Source organism: Salmo salar, chromosome ssa11, assembly GCF_905237065.1.
Source record: "Salmo salar chromosome ssa11, Ssal_v3.1, whole genome shotgun sequence".
In the NCBI taxonomy this organism is placed as follows: Eukaryota; Metazoa; Chordata; class Actinopteri; order Salmoniformes; family Salmonidae; genus Salmo; species Salmo salar.
In genome coordinates this window covers 107,393,363-107,419,972 of record NC_059452.1, presented here as the reverse complement: position 1 = coordinate 107,419,972, position 26,610 = coordinate 107,393,363, and the positions used below count along the sequence as shown (strand labels likewise).

General features: G+C 41.6%; 1 protein-coding gene across 2 annotated transcripts in view; it reads left to right on the top strand.

The window, feature by feature from the left end:
- Nucleotides 1-8,363: 8,363 nt before the first annotated feature.
- paxbp1 (PAX3 and PAX7 binding protein 1) overlaps nt 8,364-26,610 on the top strand; it is a 58,388-nt gene continuing 40,141 nt past the window's right edge. The window contains exons 1-4 of one of the 2 annotated variants that reach the window (XM_045690259.1): nt 8,364-8,801; nt 9,324-9,446; nt 14,801-15,007; nt 23,167-23,397. In XM_045690259.1, the coding sequence (XP_045546215.1) occupies nt 8,513-8,801; nt 9,324-9,446; nt 14,801-15,007; nt 23,167-23,397 (850 nt within the window). In that variant the 5' untranslated portion in view covers nt 8,364-8,512. The remainder of the gene's footprint in view (nt 8,802-9,323; nt 9,447-14,800; nt 15,008-23,166; nt 23,398-26,610) is intronic. The other variant, XM_045690258.1, reaches the window with a different exon arrangement.

The window sequence follows — 26,610 nt, the reverse complement described above, 5'->3', positions numbered from 1 at the left end:
GCGCCAGTGGCGAATTTGCCAATCTTGGTGTTCTCTGGCAAATGCCAAACGTCCTGCACGGTGTTGGGCTGTAAGCACAACCCCCACCTGTGGATGTCGGGCTCTCATACCACCCTCATGGAGTCTGTTTCTGACCGTTTGAGCAGACACATGCACATTTGTGGCCTGCTGGAGGTCATTTTGCAGGGCTCTGGCAGTGCTCCTCCTGCTCCTCCTTGCACAAAGGCGGAGGTAGCGGTCCTACTGCTGGGTTGTTGCCTCCTCCACGTCTCCTGATGTACTGGCCTGTCTCCTGGTAGCACCTCCATGCTCTGGACACTACGCTGACAGACACAGCAAACCTTCTTGCCACAGCTCGCGTTTTTTGTAATCAAACCCTGGTGATGATGATGATGAAGATTACAATAAATATCACTGCTGAGCTTTGAGATGGATATGAGCCGTTGCAGTGGTGACCCTGTTTTGCATGTTATTTTGGCATTAAAATACATGTCACATATCAATTTGCAAACAATGTAAAATATATATATAGTTGAGTTAGTAAAGCTGCATACAAACATGTTCTTTTTGTTGTTTTCTTGAGTAAAACAGCTCCAAAAAGCAGGTGTTTCAGTCTAGCTCAGTGCTTTCTGTGGTGGTGGGGCAAGTCAGCAGAAAATACGGAGCGTTGCGCCGTGATTGGCTCTGTGTTCTGTCACTCATGGGGAAACTACGTCACCAGTCCTTAGCAAGGGTAGACATCGACAATTCTATCCCTCTGGGCCCTGCAACGTTAGTAGTGCCCATCCAAGAAGGCTCAAGGTCATTGGCCACAGATAAAATTACGTCAAATCACGTTATTATCTACCGTAGCTTTGATTGGACTGATCATGTCAACATCATACTTTCAAAATCTTATCTAGCAGTCATCATCATGAATCAAGTAGACAATCTACTGGCAAATCCTTTTTAATTCTTGTCATATGAAGAGAAATAATGAAGATAAATTATAGATAAAACGTATCGGTGCTCATCGGCCATTAGACATAAACATTATACAACGAGTTGGAAATCGCTAATTCAACAACGAGTGGTTTGGAAGGAATCGGTGGCAGTGGCTAACTGCAAGCACTGCAACTGGGAAGTCGTGAATAAACGAGTTCAGACTGGGGAAAAAAAAACGTTTTTGAATATTCATCCAACTAGGAATTGTAAATCTTTCTCGTTCCCTTTTCTTTGATGACAAAATTTGCCCACGAAGGACCGCCGCACCACCTTCCTGTTCAAGTGAGCACAACAAGGTGAGTGCAAAAATGTCTTGTATGCTGCTGCATAAATGATGTAATATTCAAGAGAGATATGTATACTGTAGCTAAGAAAGTAATGCTAAGTATATGTTCTGTAGTAAGATGTTAGTAGCCCATGTGCCTCACCCTGATAATTTGGTCTATTTTCACCTCTTAATTTCACCTACTGTTCTGACTTGGTGGTGCACATGTAGCCTATAGCCTGTTTTTGAGAAATGTCATCATCTAACATTGTAAGAGCTTTCATTGTCTGCTTACAGTTGTAGTCGGAAGTTTACTTACACTTAGGTTGGAGTCATTAAAACTTGTTTTTCAACCGCTCCACTAATTTCTTGTTAACAAACTATAGTTTTGGTAAGTCGGTTAGGACATCTACTTTGTGCATGACACAAGTACATTTTCCAACAATTGTTTACAGACAGATTATTTCACTTATAATTCACTGTATCACAATTCCAGTGGGTCAGAAGTTTACATACACTAAGTTGACTGTGCCTTTAAACAGCTTGGACAATTCCCGAAAATTATGTCATGGCTTTAGAAGCTTCTGATAGGTTAATTGGTATCATTTGAGTCAATTTGAGGTTGTACCTGTGGATGTATTTCAAGGCCTACCTTCAAGCTCACTGTCTCTTTGCTTGACATCATGGGGAAATCAAAAGAAATCAGCCAAGACCTCAGAGAAAAAATTGTAGATCTCCACAAGTCTGGTTCATCCTTGGGAGCAATTTCCAAATGCCTGAAGGTACCACGTTCATTTAGTACGCAAGTATAAACACCATGGGACCACGCAGCCGTCATACCGCTCAGGAAGGAGACGTGTTCTGTCTCCTAGAGATGAACGTACTTTGGTGAAAAAAGTGCAAATGAATCCCAGAACAACAGCAAAGGACCTTGTGAAGATGCTGGAGGAAACAGGTACAAAAGTATCTATATCAAATCAAATCAAAATCAAATCAAATTTATTTTTATATAGCCCTTCGTACATCAGCTGATATTCTCAAAGTGCTGTACAGAAACCCAGCCTAAAACCCCAAACAGCAAGCAAAGCATGTGAAAGAAGCACGGTGGCTAGGAAAAACTCCCTAGGAAAAACTCCCTAGAAAGGCCAAAAACCTAGGAAGAAACCTAGAGAGGAACCAGGCTATGAGGGGTGGCCAGTCCTCTTCTGGCTGTGCAGGGTGGATATTATAACAGAACATGGTCAAAATGTTAAAATGTTAAAATGTTCATAAATGACCAGCATGGTCAAATAATAATAATCATAGTAGTTGTCGAGGGTGCAACAAGCACGTCCGGTGAACAGGTCAGGGTTCCATAGCCGCAGGCAGAACAGTTGAAACTGGAGCAGCAGCACGGCCAGGTGGACTGGGGACAGCAAGGAGTCATCATATCAGGTAGTCCTGAGGCATGGTCCTAGGGCTCAGGTCCTCCGAGAGAAAGACAGAAAGAGAGAAAGAGAGAATTAGAGAGAGCATATTTAAATACACACAGGACACCGGATAAGACAAGAGAAATACTCCAGATGTAACAGACTGACCCTAGCCCCCCGACACATAAACTACTGCAGCATAAATACTGGAGGCTGAGACAGGAGGGATCAGAAGACACTGTGGCCCCATCCGATGATACCCCCGGACAGGGCCAAACAGGCAGGATATAACCCCACCCACTTTGCCAAAGCACAGCCCCCACACCACTAGAGGGATGTCTCCAACCACCAACTTACAGTCCTAAGACAAGGCAGGGTATAGCCCACAAGGCCGAGTATATCCAGAGTAACATGAGTCCTATATCGACATAACCTGAAGCCACTGCTCCAAAACCTCTTCAAAAAGCCAGACTACGGTTTGCAACTGTACATGGGGACAAAGATTGTACTTTTTGGAGAAATGTCTTCTGGTCTGATGAAACAAAAATAGAACTGTTTGGCCATAATGACCATCGTTATGTTTGGAGGAAAAAGGGGGAAGCTGGCAAGCCGAAGAACACCATCCAAACCGTGACGTGCGGGGGTGGCAGCATCATGCTGTGGGGATGCTTTGCTGCAGGAGGGACTGGTGCACTTCACAAAATAGATGGCATCATGAGGTAGGAAAATAAAGTGGATATATTGAAGCAACATCTCAAGACATCAGTCAGGAAGTTAAAGCTTGGTCACAAATGGGTCTTCCAAATGGACAATGACCCAAAGCATACTTCCAAAGTTGTGGCAAAATGGCTTAAGGACAACAAAGTCAAGGTATTGGAGTGGCCATCACAAAGCCTGATCTCAATCCTATTGAAAATTTGTGGGCAGAACTGAAAAAGTGTGAGCAAGGAGGCCTACAAACCTGACTCAGTTACACCAGCTTTGTCAGGAGGAATGGGCCAAAATTCACTCAACTTATTGTGGGAAGCTTGTGGAAGGCTACCCAAAACGTTTGACCCAATGCTACCAAATACTAATTGAGTGTATGTAAACTACTGACCCAATTGGAATGTGATGAAATAAATCATTCTCTCTGATTAGCTCACTAAAGAACTCTAAAGCCAAAGATGTGTTTGGGCTGGACTCTACCTTTCTTAAAAACTACAAAGAGTCACTCATTGTCCCCATTTACTAAGGTCACCAACATATCTATTGGTCTGGGGGTGTTTCCAAGGGTATGGAAGTCGGCCATAATAACGGCCATCTTTAAATCGGGCGACCCTGCTGACGTGAGTAACTACAGGCCCATTAGTATACTACCTGTGGTGTCGAAGGTTGTTGAAAAGTGTGTAGCAGAACAACTGATTGCCCACCTCAACAACAGCCTCTTCACATTACACTCCATGCAGTTTGGCTTCAGAGCAAAACACTCCACAAAACGGCCAACTGCTTTCTTCTGGAAAATGTGAAGTCCAAGATGGACAAAGGGGGCGTTGTTAGGGCTGTGTTTCTGGACCTAAGGAAGGCTTTTGATACTGTTAACCATGAGATTCTCATCACAAAATTGTCCAAGTTCAACTTTTCCCACCGATGCCTTGAGATGGATGAAATCATACCTTGAAGGCAGAACTCAATGTGTCAGAGTGAGGAATGAGCTGTCACCCACTCTTAGCTATGATGTGGGAGTGCCCCAAGCCTGTACATTAATAATCTGCCCTCTGTCTGTACTGGGTCTGAAGTTCAAATGTATGCAGATGATACAGTGATATATGTGCATGCAAAGAGCAAACAACAAGCTGCACAATAACTCACTACTGTAATGGTCCAGGTTACAAAGTGGCTCAGTGACTCGTGTTTGCATCTCAATGTGAAAAAAACTGTCTGCATGTTCTTCACAAAGAGGGCAACAGATGCTACTGAGACAGATGTCTGTGTATCAGGGGAGAAGCTCCAGGTGGTATCTGATGCTACTGAGCCAGATGTCTGTGTATCAGGGGAGAAGCTCCAGGTGGTATCTGATGCTACTGAACCAGATGTCTGTGTATTAAGGGGAGAAGCTCCAGGTGGTATCTGATGCTACTGAACCAGATGTCTGTGTATCAGGGGAGAAGCTCCAGGTGGTATCTGATGCTACTGAACCAGATGTCTGTGTATCAGGGGAGAAGCTCCAGGTGGTATCTGATGCTACTGAACCAGATGTCTGTGTATCAGGGGAGAAGCTCCAGGTGGTATCTGATGCTACTGAGCCAGATGTCTGTGTATCAGGGGAGAAGCTCCAGGTGGTATCTGATGCTACTGAACCAGATGTCTGTGTATTAAGGGGAGAAGCTCCAGGTGGTATCTGATGCTACTGAACCAGATGTCTGTGTATCAGGGGAGAAGCTCCAGGTGGTATCTGATGCTACTGAACCAGATGTCTGTGTATCAGGGGAGAAGCTCCAGGTGGTATCTGATGCTACTGAACCAGATGTCTGTGTATCAGGGGAGAAGCTCCAGGTGGTATCTGATGCTACTGAACCAGATGTCTGTGTATCAGGGGAGAAGCTCCAGGTGGTATCTGATTTTAAGTACCTTGGCATCATACTTGATTCCAACCTCTCTTTTAAAAAGCAGGTGAAAAAGGTAATTCAAATAACCAAATTCAACCTAGCTAATTTCCAATTTATACGAAATTGTCTGACTACAGAGGTAGCAAAACTGTTCTTCAAATCTATGATACTCCCCCACTTAACATACTGCTTGACTAGTTGGGCCCAAGCTTGCTGTACAACATTAAAACGTATTCAGTCTGTCTACAAACAGGCTCTCAAAGTGCTCGATAGAAAGCCCAATAGCCATCATCACTGTTACATCCTCAGAAAGCATGAGCTCCTGAGTTGGGAAAATCTTGTGCAATACACCGACGCATGTCTTGTATTCAAGATCCTAAATGGCCTGGCTCCCCCTCCACTCAGTATTTTTGTAAAACAGAAAACCCAAACGTATGGCAGCAGATCCACAAGGTCTGCCATGAGAGGTGACTGTATAGTTCCCTTAAAAGGAAAAGCACCTTTAGTAAATCTGCTTTCTCTGTGAGAGTTGCCCATGTCTGGAATACACTGCCATCAGACACACAGAACTGCACCACCTATCACACTTTCACATAAAAACATGAAGACATGGCTAAAGGTCAATCAGATTTGTGAACATAATCCCTAGCTGTGTATTGCTGCTTTCCATGTTGTCTGTTGTCTGTAGCTTGTGAGGTGTGGAAACACTTTGTTGCTTTAATGGGTTTTGTCTTGTTGCTTTTTGTGCTATGTTGCTCTGTCTGCATGCTATGTCTTGCTTGTCCTATCAATCAATCAATCAATCAATCAATCAAATGTATTTATATAGCCCTTCTTACATCAGCTGATGTCAAAAAAGTGCTGTACAGAAACCCAGCCTAAAACCCCCAAACAGCAAACAATGCAGGTGTAGAAGCACGGTGGCTAGGAAAAACTCTCTAGAAAGGTCAGAACCTAGGAAGAAACCTAGAGAGGAACCAGACTATGAGGGGTGGCCAGTCCTCTTCTGGCTGTGCCGGGTGGAGATTATAACAGAACATGGCCAAGATGTTCAAATGTTCATAGATGACCAGCATGGTCAAATAATAATAATCACAGTGGTTGTCGAGGGTGCAACAGGTCAGCACCTCAGGAGTAAATGTCAGTTGGCTTTTCATAGCCGATCATTCAGAGTATCTCATCCGCACCTGCTATCTCTAGAGAGTTGAAAACAGCAGGTCTGGGACAGGTAGCACGTCCGGTGAACAGGTCAGGGTTCCATAGCCGCAGGCAGAACAGTTGAAACTGGAGCAGCAGCATGGCCAGGTGGACTGGGGACAGCAAGGAGTCATCAGGCCAGGTAGTCCTGAGGCATGGTCCTATGTTGCTCTGCGTGTGCTCACTGCTCATTGATGGTCTGTATTGTAATTGTTTTTAAAAACCTGCCCAGGGACCGCGGTTGAAAATTAGCCGGTTGGCTAAAACCGGCACTTTACTGAAACGTTGATTAATGTGCACTGTCCCTGTAAAAATATAAATAAACTCATTCTCTCTATTATTATTCTGACATTTCACATTCTTAAAATAAAGTGGTGATCCTAACTGACCTAAGACAGGGAATCTTTTACTAGGATTAAATGTCAGGAATTGTGAAAAACTGAGTTTAAATGTATTTGGCTAAGGTGTATGTAAACTTCCGACTTCAACTGTATATGCCCCCTTTATTTATCCTACTGTTCTGACTTGGTGTACAGGGAAAATACTGTAAGAGCAGCACGTTTTGCATTCTGTCACTGTACATTCCAAAAGTGCTGAACACATAGCTATATTGACTATGTCCGTCTTAGCTCACTCATTAATGTCTTAATCTAAATGACGAATTGCCTCTTATCCGCTCATTGTTCCCTTATGCCATAGTTTGTACATCTCAGTTGTCAGTAAAAACCACATCTGTTTAAACCAGTCAGCCATATTAGCTATGCTTTTTTTAAAGGCAGTAAATGAGGCTGAATGAACTGTTTGGCTGCCAGACAAGGCTCCTCTGATAGCCAGGTGTAGCAGTGGTTAGGTGTTGGTACTGCTGTTGGGACTCTGCTGTTGGGACAGCTTTATGTAGGCCCTAACAGTTTGTGGGCACCGTTTGTCACCATTATAGTGCAATTAATGTATTGTTTAGTGTTGTGTAGTGGCTTTGTTAAAATCGCCACTGCTTATACGAAGTAGTTGTAAAATGTGGCGCAGCATCTCAGTGCTAGAGGTGTCACTGCAGAAACCCTAGTTCGAACCCAGGCTGGCCCAGCGTTGTCTGGGTTTGGCTGGTGTAGGCCGTCATTGTAAATAAGAATTTGTTCTTAACTGACCTGCCTAGTTAAAACAATGGTTCAATAAAACATTTTTTAAATCCCCTACGGAAAAATAATTGTGGAAAAACGATTGGAACCATTTACGCTTGGTACTCCTGCCGCGTTCAAAACAACTGGGAATTTGGAAATCTCAACTTCCGGACGTCCAAAAGAACTGGGAACTCGAAAAAAACGACATCCGATTTGGGGAAAAAAATCGATTTGTAGGGTCATCTAACTCTAATTCCGACTTGGGAACTCTGACCTATTTATAGAGCTCTGACCTGAAGACCACTAACGTCAGGATTTTACCTGTATTTTTCCGACTTCCCAGTTGTTGTGAACGCGGCATCAATAGAGCTCGCAAGCTCGTAGTCCTAAAACACAGAAATTAGTTACCTCTGGTTCGTTCAGCCATCCCCAACGGAAAACATTTATGTGGAAAGAATTGGGTTTTTGGAATAAATAGCGAAAGAAAGATCTGAGGAGATCTTTTATACGTTTCGTTCTATGAGATAATAGCATTTTGTTAACATTACATTCATGCAATATGAAGCCTTTGCTTTTATTGTATAATATAATTCCCACAAAAAAAGTGACGTTAGCTGATGAATATTATTCAAATCAAATGATTATCTTACTGAACAAAACGTAGAAAATATCCTAAACCGGTGTTTATTCTTTAAAACAACCTTAATTCCCCCCCAATAGTTATTGTCCATGGTGCAGTTAGTGCCTACAAAAAGACGCCATTGTTATTTCTCACTTGTCTGTAATATTTGATAGAATAAATAATAAAATACGGCTACTTCCGCTGGCTGAAACGAAATGGCTGCCTTCCACTGCAGAGCAGATTTTGCGCGCTTCGTAGCATTTTATTAATATGCTGTCGTGTGTTTACAGATATAGCCTAATTTGTTACGGATAAAAAATAAAAGAGCAGATATGTTTAAAAAAGCAAAAAGATCAAATTTAAGACGGAGGAATGAGTCAGACGAGGACGAGAAGGAGGAAAGTCAACCAGCCCAGCAGCAGCAGCCACCGCCGCCATGCGGGCCTTTCACCGAGGATATCCCGATGCTCGATACCCCCAGCACGGACACCTTCTCCGGGGTTACCTTGGACGTACACCACGGCAACGGGTTTCAATCAAAGGCCATAAAGAAGGAAAAGAAAACTCGGGATGTAGTGGGAGTACCGAAAGCCAGTTTGTTAAGCTTTGACGACGATGAAGGTAAAGTTAACCGTTGGCTAGTTAGTTAGCGTTAGCTCGAACTGATTACAACTCCTTTATTACCGGTTAACGTGAGTTAGCTTAGCTTAGCTAGTTAACTTTAGCTAGCTAGATAACTAACTAACCGGTTAGCGAACTGTTTCAGCGGATATTTAACTATCTAACGTTAATAAGTGGCCTCTTGATTCAATACTGTGCTTCCGAGCTGACGTTTTGGAAGTGTTGACAATTTTGACATTGTCGAAATATTGTCAAAGTTTGTACGTTGTGCGTGTTGGCTATGTTTTAACTAATGTCAGTCAGTTAACGTTACAGTAGCTAGCGGATTCAAGGTTGTAAACAACATCAGTGAGCTAGTTAATTAAACAGCCAGTGGTTGCATCCAATCTTCTCTGAATGATTGTTTGTTTGCTTCATCGTTTACGCGGACGTTATCTAATCTCTCTGTGTCTGTGTGTGTGTCTCTCTGTGTCTGTGTGTGTCTCTGTGTGTCTCTCTCTGTGTGTCTGTCTGTCTCTGTAGATGAGGCGGAGGTGTTCAGAGTAAAGAAATCCAACCACAGCAAGAAGATCGTCAAGCAGCTGAAGAAAGAATACAAGGAAGATCTGGAGAAGGTTTGCTATGTTAAACAAGAGCCCAACACCGGTAAGACATCGTGTGTGTGTGTGTGCGCGCGCGTTAGGGATATAACATTCACCTATACACACCTGTTCAAGTCTAGCATGCATCTGTCAGGAACTCGACTCAAACAATTTTTTGTTGTTGTTGCTCAAATTATTTTCTCTATAACTTCTGAAATACCAGCGTTTTATTAGTTGTATATAGGCGATACGCATGGTATACCTCATCCAACGAAATGCTTACTTTTTAATTTAAAATGTATTTATTTAACTAGGCATGTCAGTTAAGAACAAATTCTTATTTACAACGACAGCCTACAGTGGGTTAACCTCTCTAGGGAAGGTGGGACAAAATCGTCCCACCTACTCAACAGCCAGTGGAATCCCGTGGCGCGATATTCAAATACCCTAGAAATGCTATTACTTTAATTTCTCAAACATATGACTATTTTACACCATTTTAAAGACAATACTCTCGTTAATCTAACCACACTGTCCGATTTCAAAAAGGCTTTACAACGAAAGCAAAACATTAGATTATGTCAGCAGAGTACCCAGCCAGAAATAATCAGACACCCATTTTTCAAGCTAGCATATAATGTCACATAAACCCAAACCACAACTAAATGCAGCACTAACCTTTGATGATCTTCATCAGATGACACTCCTAGGACATTATGTTATACAATACATGCATGTTTTGTTCAATCAAGTTCAGAACTAGCAAACCCACCGCAAAGTTCCGGTGAATTTACTAAATTACTCACGATAAACGTTCACAAAAAACATAACAATTATTTTAAGAATTATAGATACAGAACTCCTTTATGCAATCGCTATGTCCGATTTTAAAATAGCTTTTCGGCAAAAGCACATTTTGCAATATTCTGAGTAGATGGCTCGCCATCACGGGCTAGCTATTTTGACACCCACCAAGTTTGGCCCTCACCAAACTCAGATTTACTATAAGAAAAATTGGATTACCTTTGCTGTTCTTCGTCAGAATGCACTCCCAGGACTTGTACTTCAATAACAAATGTTGGTTTGGTTCAAAATAATCCATAGTTATGTTCAAATATCCTCTGTTTTGTTCGTGCGTTCAAGACACTATCCGAAGGGTGACGCGCCCGACGCGTTTCGTGACAAAAAAATTCAAAATATTCCATTACCGTACTTCGAAGCATGTCAACCGCTGTTTAAAATACATTTTTATGCGATTTTTCTCGTAAAAAAGCGATAATATTCCGACCCGGAAACCCTGTTTTCGTTCAAAGACGAAAAAATAAAAACATGGTGTCGGCTCGTGCACACGCCCCCAGTCTCATTGTTCTCTGATCAACCACTATCCAAATGCGCTACTGTTTTTCAGCCATGGCCTGCAGAGTCATCATTCAACGTTCTGCCGCCTTCTGAGAGCCTATGGGAGCCGTAGGAAGTGTCACGTTACAGCAGAGATCCTCAGTTTTCAATAAAGAGAGTGTAGAAGGCCAAGAAATGGTCAGAGAGGGCACTTCCTGTAAGGAATCTTCTCAGGGTTTTGACTGCCATATGAGTTCTGTTATACTCACAGACACCATTCAAACAGTTTTAGAAACTTTAGGGTGTTTTCTATCCAAATCAAACAATTATATGCATATTCTAGTTTCTGGGCAGTAGTAATAACCAGATTAAATCGGTTCGTTTTTTATCCGGCCGTGCAAATACTGCCCCCTACCCTAGAGAGGTTAACAGGGGCAGAACGACCTATTTTAAAAAAAAAAAAAAATTTTTTTTTAAATTACAAAAAAAAAAAAATTTACAAATAAAAAAATGTACCTTGTCATCTCAGTGATTCGATCCAGCAACCATTCGGTTACTGACCCAATGCTCTAACCACTAGGCCACCTGCCACCACAGGTTCCTTCTGGACAATTCAACAATAAGAAAAGATAAGAATACAAACATAAAGTAAATGGCAGTAGAATAAACTTTTTAGCCTAAGTATAATACAAGAAAGGCACAATTCATGGTCCAATATTTTAACATTTTTTAACATTGTTTTTAAACATTTTAGTTATTTAGCTGACGCTCTTATCCAGAGCGACTTACAGTAGTGAATGCATACATATTTTTTCCCCTTCCCTAATACACGTGTATTAGGGAAGGGAGATATGGGGCAACTGTATAAATTGAACAGTATAATACAAGTCGGCTAACAGCAGTTGTGATGTTTGTGTGTACCTATTTGTTCTTCACTGACTTGCCTCGTAAAATAAATTTAAAAAAAATAAATTGTAGCCTACCAAACTTGCTAACTGCCTGGGTACTCGGCACTCTATTGTTCCTCAAATCACTCTGCAAATTAATTTGAAAATCTAGTCAAACACTTCATGAGAGCTCATGTTGTGCAACATTTTCTATAGGCTATGAAATTGCGTGAGAAAACAAGAGTGATGGCCTCTATTAAAAAGAGGAGGATTGAATCAGCTTTCTATAGGCCCAGGCCTACTATATTTATTTCTCCACTTTACTAATATGAAGCACATTTGCTTGTATTTACAACAGGAGTATAGCCTACCTGGCTGGCATGAAAACAAACCACATGAGGAAAGGATCCCCATATTTAAGGGCATAGATGACATGTATTTTCTTCTCGCTGCCCCTGTTTCCATACAGGTGCATGATAATGATCCATTTATAAATCAAAACAAATGTCACACACATTATTTAGTAATATGTAAAGCCCAGATGAAATCGAGAATAGTCCGATGGGTAACAATATTAAGCCTTTCACTTGTGAATGATGACCCCAATAAGAAACCATGCCTTTTTTTTAGCGACTAGTTCGTATCATAGTCGCACACCTCATGTAGCCTAGCCCATAGTCCTATATGTTTTAATAAGGTTAGTATCACACCTCATGTAGCCTAGCCCATAGTCCTATATGTTTTAAGGTTAGTATCACCCCTCATGTAGCCTAGCCCATAGTCCTATATGTTTTAATAAGGTTAGTATCACACCTCATGTAGCCTAGCCCATAGTCCTATATGTTTTAATAAGGTTAGTATCACACCTCATGTAGCCTAGCCCATAGTCCTATATGTTTTAATAAGGTTAGTATCACACCTCATGTAGCCTAGCCCATAGTCCTATATGTTTTAAGGTTAGTATCACCCCTCATGTAGCCTAGCCCATAGTCCTATATGTTTTAATAAGGTTAGTATCACACCTCATGTAGCCTAGCCCATAGTCCTATATGTTTAACCTCTTGGGGCTAGGTGGGACGCTAGCGTGCCACCCGTGGTGCACTCCATCAACAGCAGGTGCATTTCAAGAGCGGCAAATTTGAATCCAAATAAATGTCAAAATTCAAATTTTTCAAAAATACAACTATGTTACACCATTTGAAAGATAAACATCTCCTTAATCTAACCACGTTTTACGATTTCAAAAAGGTTTTACGGCGAAAGCATAAATTTAGAGTATGTTAGGACAGTACATTTACAAGAGTTGTGTGTAATGTTTTGTCAAGTCAAAGACAGGGTCACCAAAACCATAAAACCAGCTAAAATGATACACTAACCTTTTACAATCTCCATCAGATGACACTCCTAGGACATTATGTTAGACAATGCATGCATTTTTAGTTCTATCAAGTTCATATTTATATACAAAAACAGCGTTTTACTATGGCATTGATGTTGAGGAAATCGTTTCCCTCCAATAACCGGCAGTCAAGTCAGCGTCACAAATTAAATAATTAAAATTAGAAAACATTGGTAAAATATTATATTGTCATTTAAAGAATTATAGATTTACATCTTTTGAACGCAATCAACTTGCCAGATTTAAAAATAACCTTACTGGGAAATCACACTTTGCAATAATCTGAGCACTGTGCCCAGAAAAATACGCGTTGCGATACAGACTAGACGTCATGTTGGGGAGATCTAAAATCGAAAATACTATGTAAATAATCCATTACCTTTGATTCTCTTCATCAGATGTCACTTCCAGGTATCACAGGTCCATAACGAATGTAGTTTTGTTCAAAAAAGCTCATCATTTATGTCCAAAAATCTCCGTCTCGTTAGCACATGATGTAAGCCAGCCGGACTTCTCGTCATGAACGAGGGGAAAAAATATATTTCCGTTCGTTCAAACATGTCAAACGTTGTATAGCATAAATCATTAGGGCCTTTTTTAACCAGAACATGAATAATATTCAAGGTGGACGAATGCATAGTCTTTTATAACGTATTGGAACGAGGGTACCCAACATGAAGTAGCGCCAGGTGTCTAATGGGACATCACCGTTCCATGGCTCTTGTTCGGTCAGATCTCCCTCCAGAAGACTCAAAACACTTTGTAAAGGCTGGTGACATCTAGTGGAAGCAATAGGAAGTGCCAAAATATTCCTCAGCCCCTGTGTTTTTCAATGGGATAGGTTTAAAGTCAATACAACACATCAGGTATCCACTTCCTGTCAGAAAATGTCTCAGGGTTTTGCCTGCCAAATGAGTTCTGTTATACTCACAGACACCATTCAAACAGTTTTGGAAACTTTAGAGTGTTTTCTATCCATATATAATAAGTATATGCATATTCTAGTTACTGGGTAGGATTAGTAACCAGATTAAATCGGGTACATTTTTTTTATCCAGACGTGCAAATGCTGCCCCCTAGACCCAACAGGTTAATAAGGTTAGTAGCCCATAGTCCTATATGTTTTAATAAGGTTAGTAGTCCATAGTCCTATATGTTTTAACCTCTATGGGCTAGGTGGGACGCTTACTCAACAGCCAGTGGAATCCCGTGGCGCGATATTCAAATACCTTAGAAATGCTATTACTTCAATTTCTCAAACATATGACTATTTTACACCATTTTTAAAGACAAGACTCTCGTTAATCTAACCACACTGTCCGATTTCAAAAAGGCTTTACAACGAAAGCAAAACATTAGATTATGTCAGCAGAGTACCCAGCCAGAAATAATCAGATACCCATTTTTCAAGCTAGCATATAATGTCACAAAAACCAAAACCACAGCTAAATGCAGCACTAACCTTTGATGATCTTCATCAGATGACACTCCTAGGACATTATGTTATACAATACATGCATGTTTTGTTCAATCAAGTTCATATTTATATCAAAAACCAGCTTTTTACATTAGCATGTGACGTTCAGAACTAGCATACCCCCCGCAAACCCCCCTGTGTGTGTGTGTGTGTTAACATGCTGTGTGTGTGTGTGTGTGTGTGTGTGTGTGTGTGTGAACATGCTGTGTGTGTGTGTGTGTGTGTGTTAACATGCTGTGTGTGTGTGTGTGTGTGTTAACATGCTGTGTGCGTGTGTGTGTGTGTTAACATGCTGTGTGTGCCCCCCTCCTCTCCAGATGTGTGGTCCCAGCCCCTGGCCTCCATTAAAGAGGAGCCTGCCAGCAGGGCAGGCAGCGAACAGGGAGAAGAGGAGATGGAAGTGGACAGTACTGATGAACAGGAGCCTAAGAGCCAGAGCCTCGCCTCCAAGACGCCCACTACGACTGCAGCTGGCGCCTTCTCAAACACCAGCACCTTGTCCACGCTCAGCAACCTACGTCCAGGTAATGGTGGTTTCCTGAATGACACTCTCTTCTCTTTGGTCTCTGGTCAACAGGTGACTGCAGTACGTCAATAGTTATAATAGTCTTAAACCCTGTTCCCTATACAAGGGGAAAGGGGGGGGGGGGAATACCTAGTCAGTTGTACAACTGAATGTCTTCCACATTTAACCCATCCCCTCTGAATCAGAGAGGTGCGTGGGGGGGTGGGGGGGCCTTAAATCGACATCCACGGCGCCCAGGGAACAGTGGGTTAACGGCCTTGTTCAGGGGCAGAATGACAGATTTTTACCTCGGGGGATTTGATCCAGCAACCTTTCGGTTACTGGCCCAACGCTCTAACCACTAGTCTACCTGGCGATAGTGGTAGACTACATTAATGCGTTCAGGAAGAGAAGTGTTTCTCAGCTTTAGTAGAGACGGACATGTTGAGCTATGGTCATGTTTCCTTGAGGGACTGCTTACTTTCCAACTGTGGGGAGAACCGACGTAATCATTTCTAATCTCATCGCTGACTTTTTTTTTTAAAGATGAAGTGAAACGCTCAAATTAACCAAGGATTTTGTTTAACCTCTATGGGACCGGCGGGACGAATTCGTCCCACCTACGTAACATCCACTGCCAGCCTGTGGCGCGATTTTCAAAATCTTCAAAATCCTATTACTTCAATTTCTCAAACATATGACTATTTTACAGCCATTTAAAGATAAGACTCTCGTTAATCTAACCACACTGTCCGATTTCAAAAAGGCTTTACAACGAAAGCAAAACATTAGATTATGTCAGCAGAGTACCAAGCCAGAAATAATCAGACACCCATTTTTCAAGCCAGCATATAATGTCACCAAAACCCAGAAGACAGCTAAATGCAGCACTCACCTTTGATGATCTTCATCAGATGACAACCCTAGGACATTATGTTATACAATACATGCATGTTTTGTTCAATCAAGTTCATATTTATATCAAAAAACAGCTTTTTACATTAGCATGTGACGTTCAGAACTAGCATACCCCCGCAAACTTACGGGGAATTCGCTAACATTTTACTAAATTACTCACGATAAACGTTCACAAAAAGCATAACAATTATTTTAAGAATTATAGATACAGACCTCCTCTATGCACTCGATATGTCCGATTTTAAAATAGCTTTTTGGTGAAAGCACATTTTGCAATATTCTAAGTACATAGCCCAGGCATCACGGGCTCGCTTATTTAGACACCCGGCAAGTTTAGCACTCACCATAATCATATTTACTATTATAAAAATGTCATTACCTTTTGTTGTCTTCGTCAGAATGCACACCCAGGACGTCTACTTCAATAACAAATGTTGGTTTGGTCCAAAATAATCCATCGTTATATCCGAATAGCGGCGTTTTGTTCGTGCGTTCCAGACACTATCCGAAATAGTAAAGAAGTGTCGCGCGCTGGCGCAATTCCTGACAATAAAATTCAAAGTATTCCATTGCCGTACGTCGAAGCATGTCAACCGCTGTTTAAAATCAATTTTTACGTCATTTTTCTCGTAGAAAAGCGATAAAATTCCGACAGGGAATCTCCTTTTCGGCAAACAGAGGAAAAAATCCCAAAGGCGGGGGCGGTCGGGGTCACGCGCATAAGCTAGTGTCTCTTGATGGGCCACTTGAGAAAGGCGATAATGTGTTTCAGCCTGGGGCTGGAATGACGACATTCTCTTTTTTCCCGGGCTCTGAGAGCCTATGGACGACGTGGGAAGTGTCACGTTAGAGCAGAGATCCTTAGTAAATGATAGAGATGGCAAAGAAGTTCCAGAAATGGTCAGACAGGCCACTTCCTGTAAAGGAATCTCTCAGGTTTTGACCTGCCATTTGAGTTCTGTTATACTCACAGACACCATTCAAACAGTTTTAGAAAATTTAGGGTGTTTTCTATCCATATGTAATAAGTATATGCATATTCTAGTTACTGAGTAGGAGTGGTAACCAGATTAAATCGGGTATGTTTTTTATCCAGCCGTGTCAATGCTGCCCCCTAGCCCTAACAGGTTAACGTGTCGATGTTAGGTCACCTTGTAGTGCTGAGCAATTAGTGCTTTTTTTTAGGTCGGTTTTGGGTTCGAATTAATTATCACCGTTTTTCCATACGCCATGTGGCGCATATTCTTTAAATTATTATTATAATCCCCCCCCCCCCCCACGAATTGGTAGTTACAGTCTTGTCTCATCGCTGCAACTCCCGTATGGTCTCGGGAGAGGCGACGGTCGAGTGCCGTGTGTCCTCTTAAAACCCAACTCACCCAAGCTGCACTGCTTCTAGACACAATGCCCACTTAACCCGGAAGCCAGCCGCACCAATGTGTCGGAGGAAACACCGTACACCTGGCGACCGTGGCAGCGTGCACTGCGCCCAGGCCCGCCACAGGAGTCGCTAGAGCGCGATGGGACAAGGAAATCCCTGCCGGCCAAACCCTCCCCTAACCCGGACGACGCTGGGCCAGTTGTGGCACGTGTTTCTTACATTGCCGATGGCTGTCTTAGAGTGATGGAATGTTCCATCGCGCGGAATCCGCAATAGATTAGTCGACTGAGACTAAAAATCAAATCAGACCAGTGTCCCGTGTGCCCCCAATTTTTTTTCTTTTTAAATCGATCGTCCAGTCAGCCCTACTGTGTTGAACGTTACAGTAGTTTTGACATTGTCATCAGATTGTACTTTGTTAGCCAACAAGCATTCAATATGGTTTATAGCGAGGGAATTCAGATGGAAAAAGACTAGCTAGCTGGGCAAGACACAGCTGGCGACGGAAAATGATGTAGTACACACACAATGTACATTTTTTTTCCCCCCCGCTTCAGATTTTTATTGAGTACATGAAAACTTATTAACCTCTATGGGCTAGGTGGGACGCTTGCGTCCCACCTACTCAACAGCCAGTTGAATCCTGTGGCGCGTTATTCAAATACCTTAGATATGATATTACTTCAATTTTTCAAAAATATGACTATTTTACACCATTTTAAAGATAAGACTCTCGTTAATCTAACCACACTGTCCGATTTCAAAAAGGCTTTACAACGAAAGCAAAACATTAGATTATGTCAGCAGAGTACCCAGCCAGAAATAATCAGACACCCATTTTTCAAGCCAGCATATAATGTCACATAAACCCAAACCACAGCTAAATGTAGCACTAACCTTTGATGATCTTCATCAGATGACACACCTAGGACATTATGGTATACAATACATGCATGTTTTGTTCAATCAAGTTCATATTTATATCAAAAACCAGCTTTTTACATTAGCATGTGACTAGCATTCCCACCGAACACTGCCGGTGAATTTACTAAATTACTCACGATAAACGTTCACAAAAAACATAACAATTATTTTAAGAATTATAGATACAGAACTCCTCTATGCACTCGATATGTCCGATTTTAAAATAGCTTTTCGGTGAAAGCACATTTTGCAATATTCTCAGTAGATAGCCCGGCATCACAGGGCTAGCTATTTAGACACCCAGCAAGTTTAGCACTCACCAAAGTCAGATTTACTATAAGAAAAATGTTATTACCTTTGTTGGCTTCGTCAGAATGCACTCCCAGGACTTCTACTTCAATAACAAATGTTGGTTTGGTCCAAAATAATCTATCGTTATATCCAAACAGCGGCGTTTTGTTCGTGCGTTCTAGACACTATCCAATGGGTAAAGAAGGGTGACGAGCATGGCGCAATTCGTGACAAAAGAATTCTAAATATTCCATTACCGTACTTCGAAGCATGTCAACCGCTGTTTAAAATAAATTTTTATGCCATTTTCCTCATAAAAAAGCGATAATATTCCGACCGGGAATCTGCATTTAGATAAACAGTCTTCAATAAAAAGAGCCAAGATGAAACATTACTTCTCAGACAGGCCACTTCCTGCTTGAAATCTTCTCAGGTTTTGGCCTGCCATAGGAGTTCTGTTATACTCACAGACACCATTCAAACAGTTTTAGAAACTTTAGGGTGTTTTCTATCCAAAGCCAATAATTATATGCATATTCTAGTTACTGGGCAGGAGTAGTAACCAGATTAAATCGGGTACGTTTTTTATCCAGCCGTGTCAATACTGCCCCCTAGCCCTAACAGGTTAAGGTCATTGTGTTTCCGTCACATTTAGGAATCTACAGATTTAAAAATAAAAATGTACATTTTTTAAATTGAATTTATTTATTTTTTTTTTACAAACTGTTGCGTTAAATAGCAAATATGCCAACTCTGGTCTTGTCACGGCCACGTGCGCTCTCTAGCCAACAGCTCACAGATACAGTGCTGGGTAGGCTAGTCTACATGATGTTATTATGGATTTTTATTAAATGGCATTCAAGCATCTATCATCATTTAACCAGAGTAAGAACCTCAATGTTTATTGGAAAGGAGCATCAAGCTCATCACCGTGAACTTTCACCCCCCCCACCCTGTGAAGTTCATCATAATTTAATTAATCTGTAACCTAATAAACTGCATGGTTTCCCTGAGTCATACTGAGGACCACACAACATATCATCGTTTGACTCCCAAGTTTTCTTATGATATGATAGTTGTTATATCAATAATTGCGCATAATGTCATTTCCTCCACCATTTCTCATTTACGTCATTTAGCAGACGCTCTTATCCAGAGCGACTTACAAATTGGTGCATTCACCTTATGATATCCAGTGGAACAACCACTTTACAATAGAAGGGTTAGAAGGATTACTTTATCCTATCCCTGGTATTCCTTAACCTGTTAGGGCTAGGGGGCAGCATTGACACGGCTGGATAAAAAACATACCCGATTTAATCTGGTTACCACTCCTACTCAGTAACTAGAATATGCATATACTTATTACATATGGATAGAAAACACCCTAAATTTTCTAAAACTGTTTGAATGGTGTCTGTGAGTATAACAGAACTCAAATGGCAGGTCAAAACCTGAGAGATTCCTTTACAGGAAGTGGCCTGTCTGACCATTTCTGGAACTTCTTTGCCATCTCTATCATTTACTAAGGATCTCTGCTCTAACGTGACACTTCCCACGTCTTCCATAGGCTCTCAGAGCCCGGGAAAAAACAGAATGTCGTCATTCCAGCCCCAGGCTGAAACACATTATCGCCTTTCTCAAGTGGCCCATCAAGAGACACTAGCTTATGCGCGTGACCCCGACCGCCCCCGCCTTTGGGATTTTTTCCTCTGTTTGCCGAAAAGGAGATTCCCTGTCGGAATATTATCGCTTTCTACGAGAAAAATGACGTAAAAATTGATTTTAAACAGCGGTTGACATGCTTCGACGTACGGCAATGGAATACTTTGAATTTTATTGTCAGGAATTGCGCCAAGCGCGCGACACTTCTTTACTATTTCGGATAGTGTCTGGAACGCATCGAACAAAACGCCGCTATTCGGATATAACGATGGATTATTTTGGACCAAACCAACATTTGTTATTGAAGTAGCTGTCCTGGGTGTGCATTCTGACGAAGACAACAAAAGGTAATGACATTTTTATAATAGTAAATATGATTATGGTGAGTGCTAAACTTGCCGGGTGTCTAAATAGCGAGCCCGTGATGCCTGGGCTATGTACTTAGAATATTGCAAAATGTGCTTTCACCAAAAAGCTATTTTAAAATCGGACATATCGAGTGCATAGAGGAGGTCTGTATCTATAATTCTTAAAATAATTGTTATGCTTTTTGTGAACGTTTATCGTGAGTAATTTAGTAAAATGTTAGCGAATTCCCCGGAAGTTTGCGGGGGTATGCTAGTTCTGAACGTCACATGCTAATGTAAAAAGCTGGTTTTTGATATAAATATGAACTTGATTGAACAAAACATGCATGTATTGTATAACATAATGTCCTAGGGTTGTCATCTGATGAAGATCATCAAAGGTGAGTGCTGCATTTAGCTGTCTTCTGGGTTTTGGTGACATTATATGCTGGCTTGAAAAATGGGTGTCTGATTATTTCTGGCTTGGTACTCTGCTGACATAATCTAATGTTTTGCTTTCGTTGTAAAGCCTTTTTGAAATCGGACAGTGTGGTTAGATTAACGAGAGTCTTATCTTTAAATGGCTGTAAAATAGTCATATGTTTGAGAAATTGAAGTAATAGGATTTTTAAGATTTTGAAAATCGCGCCACAGGCTGGCAGTGGCTGTTACGTAGGTGGGACGAATTCGTCCCGCCGGTCCCATAGAGGTTAAAGAGGTGGGGTTTCAGGTGTCTCCGGAAGGTGGTGATTGACTCCGCTGTCCTGGCGTCGTGAGGGAGCTTGTTCCACCATTGGGGTGCCAGAGCAGCGAACAGTTTTGACTGGGCTGAGCGGGAACTGTGCTTCCTCAGAGGTAGGGGGGCCAGCAGGCCAGAGGTGGATGAACGCAGTGCCCTTGTTTGGGTGTAGGGCCTGATCAGAGCCTGAAGGTACGGAGGTGCCGTTCCCCTCACAGCTCCGTAGGCAAGCACCATGGTCTTGTAGCGGATGCGAGCTTCAACTGGAAGCCAGTGGAGTGTGTGGAGGAGCGGGGTGACGTGAGAGAACTTGGGAAGGTTGAACACCAGACGGGCTGCGGCGTTCTGGATGAGTTGTAGGGGTTTAATGGCACAGGCAGGGAGCCCAGCCAACAGCGAGTTGCAGTAATCCAGGCGGGAGATGACAAGTGCCTAGATTAGGACCTGCGCCGCTTCCTGTGTAAGGCAGGGTCGTATTCTGCGAATGTTGTAGAGCATGCACCTACAGGATCGGGTCACCGCCATGATGTTAGTGGAGAACGACAGGGTGTTGTCCAGGATCACGCCAAGGCTCTTAGCACTCTGGGAGGACGACACAATGGAGTTGTCAACCGTGATGGCGAGATCATGGAACGGGCAGTCCTTCCCCGTCTTGCCGAGGTTCAGCTTGAGGTGGTGATCCGTCATCCACACTGAAATGTCTGCCAGACATGCAGAGATGCGATTCGCCACCTGGTTATCAGAAGGGGGAAAGGAGAAGATTAATTGTGTGTCGTCTGCGTAGCAATGATAGGAGAGACCATGTGAGGATATGACAGATCCAAGTGACTTGGTGTATAGCGAGAATAGGAGAGGGCCTAGAACTGAGCCCTGGGGGACACCAGTGGTGAGAGCACGTGGTGCGGAGACGGATTCTCGCCACGCCACCTGGTAGGAGCGACCTGTCAGGTAGGACGCAATCCAAGCGTGGGCCGCGCCGGAGATGCCCAGCTCGGAGAGGGTGGAGAGGAGGATCTGATGGTTCACAGTATCAAAGGCAGCAGATAGGTCTAGAAGGATGAGAGCAGAGGAGAGAGAGTTAGCTTTAGCAGTGCGGAGAGCCTCCGTGACACAGAGAAGAGCAGTCTCAGTTGAATGACCAGTCTTGAAACCTGACTGATTTGGATCAAGAAGGTCATTCTGAGAGAGATAGCAAGAGAGCTGGCCAAGGATGGCACGTTCAAGAGTTTTGGAGAGAAAAGAAAGAAGGGATACTGGTCTGTAGTTATTGACATCGGAGGGATCGAGTGTAGGTTTTTTGAGAAGGGATACAAAATAGATCCCACCCTGTCGAACAAACATTATCTGTCTGCATTTATTATAATTGTACTGAAATGTCCTGTTTCCATCACAGCTGTCGTGATATGCATTAAAAACTGTGGATGGAAACATGATTATAAATGAATGAAAATCTGCTCTTTGTTAGTTGCATCAAACTCAAACGAACATTGAAAGAAAAGGAAAAAAAGCAAGTTTGTGTGTGAACGGAACGATGTAACTAGCCCCCACCCAACAAAAAACACAAGGGCAAAGTCTCACAGTAGTAGCCTTTCGGGTTCATTCAAACAACTTCTATATGTGGTCTTTTTTTGGATTGAAATAAACAAACGGTTCCCAAAATGCTCTTCAAGATGCTCTTCTACCCACCAATGACAAAATCTACCCGCATTTTGGTGGGTGTTAATGTCCCACCCTGGTAAACCCCCCCCCCCCCCAATGCCATTATGTCAACTCCTTAACATGTCTTAACATGTTTGGTCTTGACAATAAAGTGACAAGCAGGTTGATATGATGGCACAAACAGATCTGAGACCATGCTAGAAACCATCTTCACCTTTTTAATCTTACTGACTCCTAACCTCTGTCCTGTCCAGGTGAGATTCCGGACGCGGCTTTCATCCACGCGGCAAGGAAGCGTCGTCAGATGGCCAGGGAGCTAGGCGGCGACGCCCCACTGGTGGAGACGGACACGCCCAAGAAGCGTCTGGTCCGAGAGGAGGAAGAGGAGGGAGACGGGAGCGACGACGAAGACGAAGATGAGAAGAGGATCAGCTTCAGTGGAGTCAAGAACAAGAGCCAGAGGACCAGGATAGCAGAGGAGATAGGTTGGTTACATTTACACTGACTATACCAAACGTTAGGACACCTTAACGATATCGAGTCACACCTTCCCTTTTGCCCTCAGAACAGCCTCAATTCGTCAGGGTGTGGACTCTACAAGGTGGCAAAAGCGTTCCACAGGGACTACTACACTACTACTACTACACTACCAGTATACTACTACCAATATACTACTACTACTACTACTTATACTACTGCCAATATACTACTACTACTACACTACCAGTATACTACTACCAATATACTACTACTACTACTTATACTACACTACTACTACTACTACTACTACTACACTACCAGTATACTACTACCAATATACTACTACTACTACTTATACTACACTACTACTACTACTACTACTACTACACTACCAATATACTACTACCAATATACTACTACTACTACTACTTATACTACTGCCAATATACTACTACTACTACTACTACTACTACTACTACTACTAGTACTACTACCAATATACTACTACTACTACTACTACTACCAATATACTACTACTACCAATATACTACTTATAATACTACTACTACCAATATACTACTACTACCAATATACTACTAATTATAATACTACTACTACTACCAATATACTACTACTTATAATACTACTACTACTACCAATATACTACTACTTATAATACTACTACTACCAATATACTACTACTTATAATACTACTACTACCAATATACTACCACTACTACTACTTATACTACTGCCAATATACTACTACTACTACTACCAATATACTACTACTACTACTACTACTACTACCACCAATATACTACTATTACCAATATACTACTTATACTACTACTTCTACCAATATACTACTACTACTACCAATATACTACTAATTATAATACTACTACTACTACCAATATACTACTACTTATAATACTACTACTACTACTTATAATAATACTACTACTTATAATAATAATACTACTACTACTTATAATACTACTACTACTACTACCAATATACTACTACTTATAATACTACTACTTATAATACTACTACTACTACCAATATACTACTACTTATAATACTACTACTACTACCAATATACTACTACTTATAATACTACTACTACTACCAATATACTACTACTTATAATACTACTACTACTACCAATATACTACTACTTATAATACTACTACTACTACCAATATACTACTACTTATAATACTACTACTACCAATATACTACTACTTATAATACTACTACTACCAATATACTACTACTTATAATACTACTACTACCAATATACTACTACCAATATACTACTACTACCAATATACTACTACTACCAATATACTACTACTACCAATATACTACTTGTACTACTACTACTTGTACTACTACTACCAATATGCTACTTATACTACTACTACCAATCTTCTACCAATATGCTACTACTACCGATATACTACTACTACCAATATGCTACTAATACTACTACTACTACCAAATGCTACTTATACTACTACCAATATACTACTTATAATACTACTACTACCAATATACTACTACTACCAATATACTACTACTACCAATATACTACTACTACTACCAATATACTACTACTACTACCAATATACTACTTATAATACTACTACTACCAATATACTACTTATAATACTACTACTACCAATATGCTACTTATACTACCAATATGCTACTTATACTACCAATATGCTACTTATACTACTACTTATACTACTACCAATATACTACTTATACTACTACTACTACCAATATACTACTACTACTACTACCAATATACTACTTATACTACTACCAATATACTACTTATACTACTACCAATCTTCTACCAATATGCTACTACTACCAATATACTACTACTACCGATATACTACTACTACCAATATACTACTTATACTACTACTACTACTACCAATATACTACTTATACTACTACTTATACTACTACCAATATACTACTTATACTACTTATACTACTACCAATATACTACTTATACTACTACTACCAATCTACTACTACCACCAATATGCTACTACTACCGATATACTACTACCAATGCTACTGTACTACTACCAATGCTACTGTACTACTACTACTACTACTACTACTACTACTACTACTACCAATATACTACTACTGCTTGAAAATCTATGGCAAGACTTGAAAATTGCTGCTTAGCAATGATCAACAATCAACTTGACAGAGTTTGAATTTTTGAAAGAATAATGTGCAAATATTGTACAATCCAGGTGTGCAAAGCTCTTCCGGACTGACCCAGAAAGACTCCCGGGTCTTAGAGACTGACCCAGAAAGACTCCCGGGTCTTAGAGACTGACCCAGAAAGACTCCCGGGTCTTAGAGACTGACCCAGAAACACTCACAGCTCTTAGAGACTGACCCAGAAAGAGACTCACAGCTCTTAGAGACTGACCCAGAAAGAGACTCACAGCTCTTAGAGACTGACCCAGAAAGAGACTCACAGCTCTTAGAGACTGACCCAGAAAGAGACTCACAGCTCTTAGAGACTGACCCAGAAAGAGACTCACAGCTCTTAGAGACTGACCCAGAAAGAGACTCACAGCTCTTAGAGACTGACCCAGAAAGAGACTCACAGCTCTTAGAGACTGACCCAGAAAGAGACTCACAGCTCTTAGAGACTGACCCAGAAAGAGACTCACAGCTCTTAGAGACTGACCCAGAAAGAGACTCACTGCTCTTAGAGACTGACCCAGAAAGACTCCCTGCTCTTAGAGACTGACCCAGAAAGAGACTCCCTGCTCTTAGAGACTGACCCAGAAAGAGACTCCCTGCTCTTAGAGACTGACCCAGAAAGAGACTCCCTGCTCTTAGAGACTGACCCAGAAAGAGACTCCCTGCTCTTAGAGACTGACCCAGAAAGAGACTCCCTGCTCTTAGAGACTGACCCAGAAAGAGACTCACAGCTCTTAGAGACTGACCCAGAAAGAGACTCACAGCTCTTAGAGACTGACCCAGAAAGAGACTCACAGCTCTTAGAGACTGACCCAGAAAGAGACTCACAGCTCTTAGAGACTGACCCAGAAAGACTCCCGGGTCTTAGAGACTGACCCAGAAAGAGACTCCCAGCTCTTAGAGACTGACCCAGAAAGAGACTCCCGGCTCTTAGAGACTGACCCAGAAAGAGACTCCCGGCT